The sequence below is a fragment of the Cyanistes caeruleus genome, chromosome 17, assembly GCF_971803275.1.
Source record: "Cyanistes caeruleus chromosome 17, bCyaCae1.hap1.1, whole genome shotgun sequence".
Lineage (NCBI taxonomy): Eukaryota > Metazoa > Chordata > Aves > Passeriformes > Paridae > Cyanistes > Cyanistes caeruleus.
Window position 1 is genome coordinate 8,804,731 of NC_141717.1, and position 8,715 is coordinate 8,813,445.

General features: G+C 46.1%; 1 protein-coding gene across 2 annotated transcripts in view; it reads right to left on the reverse strand.

Moving 5' to 3' along the window:
• The window catches only part of SMG1 (SMG1 nonsense mediated mRNA decay associated PI3K related kinase), a 59,506-nt gene extending 55,268 nt beyond the window's left edge, over nucleotides 1-4,238 (reverse strand). Inside the window, exon 1 of one of the 2 annotated variants that reach the window (XM_086854861.1) lies at nucleotides 3,836-4,238. In XM_086854861.1, the coding sequence (XP_086710987.1) occupies nucleotides 3,836-3,924 (89 nt within the window). In that variant the 5' untranslated portion in view covers nucleotides 3,925-4,238. The remainder of the gene's footprint in view (nucleotides 1-3,835) is intronic. The other variant, XM_086854862.1, reaches the window with a different exon arrangement.
• Nucleotides 4,239-8,715: the final 4,477 nt, after the last annotated feature.

An 8,715-nucleotide genomic window follows, 5' to 3' on the forward strand; every position in this document is an offset into this window, starting at 1 on the left:
GAAAAGACAGGGAAGTCTTATCCACTTTCACTCCACATGACTCTACACCCATTCTTAGGTAATCACAGCAACATCCTCAAACTCCTCTATCTTGCCAACTTTCAGGTCTCTCACCTGTGCAACCTAAGGTTTCAGCCTATTTCTAACAAGCATTTTCCAGGTACCTTGCTGTACATGCAAGCACAGCAGAAGCAGAGTGTCTGTTTCATCTCTCCTTCTACACAGCACCTGCTACTATTACCTGTTTGTCATTCACTGTCTGGATGCAGCATTATGATCAGACAATTTCCACAGTGAGTGCTTGCTTTTTGCAGAAGACATGCCTCTGCCCTTCACAGCCATGTGAAAAGCACTGCTCTGAACAGCACTTTCCTGGCCACTTGGTCTAATGGGTTTCTCTGCTCCCTGCCAATATCTCCCAACCTGTCTGTAATTAAAGACAGGGTACTTACTTGACCTCAGTTACAAACTTCCAGCCAATATGCTCTCCTGCTTAGGCCACAAGCTACCTGGAAGGAGACCATATTCTGCTGTCTTGTCTCACCAAGTCTAGACCCATGAGGATCAGGCAGTAACTTGGTTTGGCAAGCACCATGCTAACAGAAATTAGTAACTCATAACACTGACTTAAATTGTAGGAGAAGAATACACACCATTTTCATTATTTCAGTACTAAAACCTAATATGACATTTCTGGAAATTTGTGAAAGATGTTGTTTGACACTTTTTCACATCCTCCCCTGCTAACCTACATTTATGATAGGAGGGACAGAGAGGTCCTGTTAATTAAAATTTTATCATCCTTTTCACACTTTCACCTAAGAATGCTATGGTGCACCCTGCACTTGCTAACCTGCACTCACACTCCTGCATTTCCTCCCAAAGGGCAGTACTGCTTGTTTCAGTACATAATTAGCTCTCAGCACTAACAAATTAACTCTGTTCACACACAAGGCCTGCACACTGAAATGATTTTATTTTTTGCCCCAAGAGTTGTAACAGGGAAAATGCAGTGAAATCTGTTAAACAACAAGAAAATAAAGAAGCAAAAGTCTAGAGAGCTGAAAAGATTAGGAGAAGGGGGAGCAAGATCTTACCAAGCCTTCTCAAAAAAACGTTCACTGTTCTCTGTCACATCCATCCAACATCTATCTACACAGTTTTTGTGCTGCTATTAATTGAGTCTGGTACAAAGCAGCGCACAAAATAATTTGTCCCTATACAACAGGACAACTTCTTTCTCTAACACACAGACAGCTCTAACTGTACCCACACTGCTGGGAAACCAGTCCACGTGCATCTGATGTATGACTTCATCCACATGCAAAAAAAATCTAATTTTAATTAGAAACTACTTTTACTTTCAAAAAGCTCTGTGCTCCAACTTTCAGTTTCACAGTTTTCACCACAAGCCCCAGTGCTGATCAGCATTACTTAAAACAGAGAGGAATCTGAACCTACTAATGAAAATCAATCTAGTCACTTGAACACACACAAAAAAGTGCATTTGAAAATAAGCCATCTGACGATACACCCATGTATCAGCAGTTCCTTTTCTTGCCTTTAGGAACTTGAAACAGCTACAATTACTACAGCTTTCACTACTTGGGCTACTTCCTTCACCTCTTCCACGCCCTGCAAGAGAGCATTTACCAGCAGTATCACCTGAAGTAAATGAAACAAAGAGCCAGCAGAAGGGAGAAGGAAATAACATGTGGGTATATTTGTGTTGTGAGGTTTGCCCAAGAACATATTTCAAATTATGAAAGAAACACAGACTGTCAGTTTTATATAACATTAAACTTTCAACTGAGCATGTGAATCACTTTTAAAAATTAGTTAACACCAAATCAACAAAGTCTGATTTAACCTCTGCACTGTCCTTAAATTCACAGTGTAGACTCAGGTTTCCCATCACCAATGTTTCTGAGATGTGAAAAAATGGAGCACTGCATGTAAATGAAAATGTGCTGTGTTTGGGACTGTGTGAACATTTCTGATACCTGGTATTCCCCACCATAATAAAATAAATTTTTGAAAGTAATATTTAAAGGAAAGGATAAAGTTAAATTCTGAGAAGTGTCAGGACCAGTGCAGAGGTGTTAGCTATTTCTTAGCAGAAGCTCTTGATCACACAGTGTGATGGAAGCAGAATGAGGCCCTATCCATGCTGAGCCTCCCTCAGGCTGCCACACTTTCCCTGGTGCTCTCAGAGCTTTGGTTCTGCTGTGGCTTTGTGGACAATTACTTCAGCTGCCCAGGTCACACAGCTGTACTTGAGAGCTAAGGAGGCACCAGACTACAAGGGAACACACCAGAACCACACACAGAGGAAGCTTCTTAAAACAGCCGTATCACCAGGAAAAGCATTTCTGCAGTTACACTCTTACTTTCACCCCTAACACTACTGAGCCCACTGTAGGCAATACTACAGTGGATGAAATCAGCTTCCTTAACCCTCATAGGATGTATTTTTTAGACAAAAAGATAGAACTCATGACAAATTCATATACCCAACCAAAATGCACTTAAAGAAGTCATCCACTGCAAAGACATGTCCAATTTCTTCCAGGTGGAAAGGTCCCATGTTAGGGCCCAGAATTGCAGACTGCAGCCCAGAAAACTGAAGCAAAGAAGTAGGTAAGGAGTAAGAGACCAGTCTTTTTAATTATCTCCCAAAAAAATCTAGATGCTCTAAGAAAATGTCACCAGTGAGATTCATAAGTTCTTAAGTGAGGGAAAAAATTAAGTTATGTGACCAAGTATTTCAATCACAGAAGAAATCAGAATATAAATAACCATGCTCCACACACCATTAAGAACTGAACAGCCTCTAGCACTGGCCCTAGAGGCTGTGCTGCTAGCTGTTCAAGCAAAAGGAAAGCTTCTTTCACAATAAATGCTGAAGTGACCTTCACATCCACCCAATTTCTCTAGTCCAAACTGCATGAGCCTGGGATCATCACCTGTCAATATATTCCCAAGCACGTGCCACTCTTTTTTCTACTGGAAAGTTTGTAAGTATAGTCCCATGTTATGTTAAACTTTCAAAAACACTAATAAAAGCCTCAAATCCACATATTTTTTAAAAAAATCAATAAACATCAAATTTATTTAGGATTTCTACATGACAATTATGATGCTGAAAACAGCAACACTGAGCAGTAAAGCAAATACCCTGGCATGAGACACATCAGAAATAATTAAAACCTGAAATACACTCTCTACATCTAACTAAGGAAGTGAGCAAACTTTGAATTTTACTAAAAAGTGCCAGGTATAAACACACCTAAAGCCTTACAACATATTTTTGGCTGGGGTGAAAGCTTACATAGATCAACTACTCTTCCCAGGTTAAAAAAGAAAAAAATACAACAAAATAAACCTATGTAGTATTTTGTTAACCCTCAAAAAACTACGAGTACTCCTGCAGCCTCAGTTCTTTCCTGGCTGTGTTCCAGCTGGAAAACAGGCTGAAAATACGAGACCCGAGCCCACCCCCGCCCGCCCCGCGGCCGCAGGGAGGGACGCGCTGCCCGCAGCCACACACCGGCCACCGGCCGCACACGTTACAGGCCGCGGCAGCGGGGGCTCCGGGGGGAGCACGGCGCGCTCCCACCCCGCCGAGCGCTGACAGACCCGGCCCCGTCCCGCCTCCGGCAGACGCGGCCCCGTCCCGCCGCCTGGGCCCGCCCGCCCTCCCGCGCTAGGCCCGGCCGCCAGGAAGTGGCTCCGCCGCCGCCCCGCTCCCCCAGGCCCGGCGGTGGGGCCCGGCCGAGCCGCCCGCCCCGTTCTCACAGCCGCGACCCGCGCCCCCGGCCCCAGCCTTGCCCACCTGGGTTGCCAGTCATTCCAGCCCCGCGGGTGGTAGTGCTGCCTGCTGCCGGTGCCGCTCAGCCGAGACCCCGGGGCTCTGCGGCTCATTACCTTGCCCGAGACGGCATGGCCGGCCGGGCAGCGGCGCGGGACAGGGCGGAGGAGCAGCAGGAGCAGGAGGACGCGGGGGGAGAGGCGCGGGCGGCGGCTCCTCACTCGCGCTCCGCAGGCGGTGCTGCTGTCTCACAGCGTAGGGAGGGGACGCGGCCGCCGCGGCTGCTCCGGCTGCTGCCCGGGCGCGCAGCACGCCGGGATGGCGGACATGAGCCGCCCGCCCCTCCGCGGGGCACGCCGGGAGGGCGGGCACGGGGCGCGGGGGCGGCGGCTCCGCCTCCGGCAGCCGCGGGACGGGATCCCCGCCCGGGGGGTCCCCGCTGCCCTCCGCCCGCGCCTCCCCCGGCTGCGGCCGGCCGGCGGCGGCACCGCCCCGGGCGGTGAGGGGGGTGTCAGCTCCCGGCCCTGTGGGGAGCCGGTGACAGCACCTCAGCTGCCAGGGGAGCTCGTGTGGGAGGGCGGCCAGGGCATCCCAACGCCACCAGCGTGAAGGGATCGCGGAATCCCTGGGGTTGGAAAAGACCTCTGAGATCATCGAGTCCAGCCTCTCTGCGAACATCACATCAACTGCTACACATCAACTGTACCATGACACCGAGTGCCACGTCCAGTCTTTCCTTAAACAGCTCCGGGGACGGTGATTCCACCACCTCCCTGGGCAGCCCATTTCAGTGTCTAATCCTCCTTGTGAGCTTCTTCCTAATATCCAACCTAAGCCTTCCCTGGGCACAGCTGAAGACGATGTCCTCCCATCCTGAGGATACGGGTATCCCGGGTCTCGAGGGCACCCTGGCGCCCTGAGCCCCGTGGTGCCCGGGACATGGAGACAGGCGACAGCTGCCAGTCCCCAGCTGTGAGGGGAACCAAGGGATCCCAGAGCCCGAGTCCTGAGGGGAGCCAGGGGATCCCAGAGCCCGAGTCCTGAGGGGAGCCAGGGGATCCCAGAGCCCGAGTCCTGAGGGGAGCCAGGGGATCCCAGAGCCCGAGTCCTGAGGGGAGCCAGGGGATCCCAGAGCCCGAGTCCTGAGGGGAGCCAGGGGATCCCAGAGCCCGAGTCCTGAGGGGAGCCAGGGGATCCTTCAGCGGGGCCGAAGTTTCCAAGGCGTGAAGGGAGCCTGGGGCCCGGGAGCAGCCGGGGCTGACAGGACCTGAGCGGGGCTGGAGGGCAGACTCTGCCCTGCTGCCATCTCCCCCTCCCCTCTGCACGGGTCTGTCTGTGCTGCCCCATGCCTCCCCGTGCTGGGGTCCCTCCCAATGGAGCAGATCTCCATCCCCACGCTTCTCCCCATTAGGACACATCGCCCATGCAGGAGTGACAGGGAGTCTGAAGTTCAGCAGCCATCAGCAGAAAGATGACCAGACCCACATTAAACACTAACTGAACCCCTATTTCAGGGTTTCCCCATCTTCCTCACAGGAAGATTCTAAAATGCATTTCAAAAGCAAAATAGTGTCTTTCTAAGCCCAGATACGTTTCTGTGTATCTCCATGGTTATCCATGCTATTCTCCAAAGCTATCTTCACACTTGCTGGAAGGGCTGGCAAAGCCTGTCTGTTACCAGGAAGGCAGACAATTCTGAGGGGAGAAAAAAGGTCGTCTCCATTTGGTAGATATTCTAAGGACATTTCCCCAAAAAGAAGTGCGTACATGGTCTTTGGCATATTTTTATTTCTCCTGCAAGGCCTGGAAACTTACATTAGCTGGTTTGTTAAGTCCAATTCCTGATAGCAGAATATTCCTTAGTTATGAAAAATCATAATAGTTTGGTCAAATATACAGCAAAGAGACATGAGTAGATCAAAATCTTTTTATAATTGCAATATCCTAGGCTTGAGACCACTGCAAGACCTGAGGAGCCTTCTGAAATTCTCCTGTGCCTATTTCCATATTAGAAATCGTCCTGATATGCCACAGTTCTGTTGGAGTCTTTACTCAGACAGATGGCATCCTGCCGCCTCCTTGGACTCTGCTGGGCAGCCCTCATCCTGCTGACACAGTCCGTGCCTTGCAGTCAGTTAGCAATGCCTGCAAGACATAGAGATTTCAAAATCAATTTCAGGACAAAAAGAAAAAAAATTGTATCACAAGGTTTCATCACAATAAAATGCCACTTTCATGGAACAATCCCTGCCCATCAGGGTTTCAGCTGATGTGCATTTGTGTATCTTAAGTGAATTAGTTTTGAAAAACCAATCAATTCAGTGAGCCATGACAGATTTTTTTCTCGTCCTTTGTAATTGAGATGGACATCCAGAATTACACAATATGCCACAAAATTATTTTCTGTAAGTATAGAAAAAATACCTGCTGCAAATTTGCTGACCCTTCCCAATTAATTCGAGCAGATCCTCTGCCCCTGTGATGCAGCAGGTGATTGTTGTCGTTTCATTACTGAGTAGCATCCCAATGGTAACACCTTGAATTACTTGAGGGACAAGGTAATAGTAGCAATGTATTTTTAACTACACTTCAAATTAATTTAGCAAGGGGATGCAAGAAAGCAACCTGGATACTATGATCAACAATTGCCTTCATCCACCAAGAGTTTAAGAACCACTGACTTAGTGTTCAGTAGAGTAAATTTTGTATCAGAAATCCTGTATTCTAGTGGTGAATTTGCTGCAGTCTGTGTGGTCTAATGCAGATCCCTCTTCAGAGTGCAGTTGTCTCCATTTGTAAAACGGATCAGTGATGTTCATCTTTCTATACTGCTTTTGTGCACAGCCTTAACACTGTAAAATATTATATAGCTGCCAAAATAAAAGGGATTCTAGATTTGTTTCTACAAAGATGATTATATTGTGAAATTTGAATGGTATTAAAGATATTAGTTAAAAAGCTCATCAAGATTTGTGAGATAGAGTAATAATTATTCCTATAGCATTTTCTCAGTAACAGATTTCAATCAGTCAAACATGGATAAGGCCATTCAGATATCACACGAGGAATTAAGAAACCCAAGGAAGCTTAGGCCAGGATTTTCAAAACTGCCTTCTAAATTTCAGTCCTCAGGTACTGAACTTGGGTATTGAGTAGCCAGCACAGACGTCAGTTGGAGCTGTACATTCTGAAGTCTTGCTAAAAAATAAAGTGTTTAAATTTGGACCCTCCCAAAATAGAAATATATGTACTTAAAAGACCTGCCTTAAATTTCAGAAAGAGTTAATGACACTTGTGGAGATATGTGCCCTGTCTCACTCCTGGGTGTGTGTGCTTAGTCCACTGCACCAAACTGCCCACATCCATCCTAATGCACAACTCTGGAGTGACAGACACTGTGAACCACACTTTTCCTGCTTTATAATTTATGCTAATGATTTCTCGATTTAATATATCAAAGAAAGCTGCATTAATCTGAGTGTTATTTTTAGTTGGAATGAAGTGCAGATTGTATATATTTAATGTGCTGAAATAGGGTGGTAAGCACCATATTGCATCTTTTACCCCTCGCTAATTTATTTCCTTACTAAGCAGTATGTCTGGAGAAACCAGCATGTGCTGAGGATTGCAAGTCACTCCTGACCCTTGGCTCCCTCTGATCCATAATAAAGCTACAGATTGAGAGAAAAATAATCACCAACAATGAGAGGGAAAGAGATGATATTTCCTCTTGTGGAAATAGGACAGAAGCCAAGGAGCAAAACAGTATTTAAGTACAGCAGAGAAGTACCAGTCACCAAGATCCTGGAGTCTGTGTATTTCAGATGGATGCCTCTTAAAAATTAGAAAGTATTCTTAGAGGAGTTACTCCCTATAGCTGCCAATTCTACTGTTGTGATGGCAGACTCCAATTTCTACCAATAACCAACCGAATTTTCAGTTGGATTGCCCCACAGACTAATTTCTGGGCATAGCAGCACATGTGATGTGTGGCCAATCTGTGCAGGCACTGAGAGCACAGTCCAGAACACATTGTTCCCGTGGCTCAGGCACAGCCCCCATGCGCGCACAGGAGCTCCCCCAGGACTCCCACAGTGTTCTTCATTAAAAATGTGGGCAGCATCTACCGAGGTCTCTGCCCAGCAGGGACACTGTCCATCAGCAGCAAATGCTGCAGCCTCCATTGAGGCCTACCTTGTCTCATCCCAAACAGGAATCTTTCCTTATCCCATGAGGTGTATTGATACAGAAATCCAACGTACAAATAATTCTAATAGCAATAATAATATTGAACCATTAGTTCACTACCAGTTTTGTGTTGAAAATCATTTTAGTGTAAAAAAGTTAATCTTTTGTTTTGGAATTCCAATTTGAATATCAACAAAAATAATTTTTTACCTTCTTTTATTTGTAGAAAAGACTAAGGAAACATTGTTTTATTTTTCTGAGTATTTATAAAGCCACTTTGAATTTAAGTGGGATAGCACATGCAACCATCTGCTCCATTTCCTCAAGGTCTTTTAGAGGATATCTTTTCCTGAACAGTATTCCTCTACAACAGAGCAACAAATATAAGACATTGAATTTCTTAGAACTTGCTCTCCTGAATTTCCTTATGATTATTACACCTTTAAGGCATTTTACATCTCCTAAGTGAGATGCACATCTCCTAGCATTATGTACAGTATGTGAGTAAATATCCGAGTTCCTGTCACAGACATCATCCCGTCATAGATTTATTACATCGTGGGCTATATTAGTCCTTGTTTGTGTGTATAAGCTGTTTCTTCATATTCTGTTTATTTACAGTATGCTTTTCTGTTTGTTAAGTGTATATTTCCTTAAATGTCTTAGATATTATTTACATATTACCAGCAACAGTCATACATAACGTAAAAACTGAG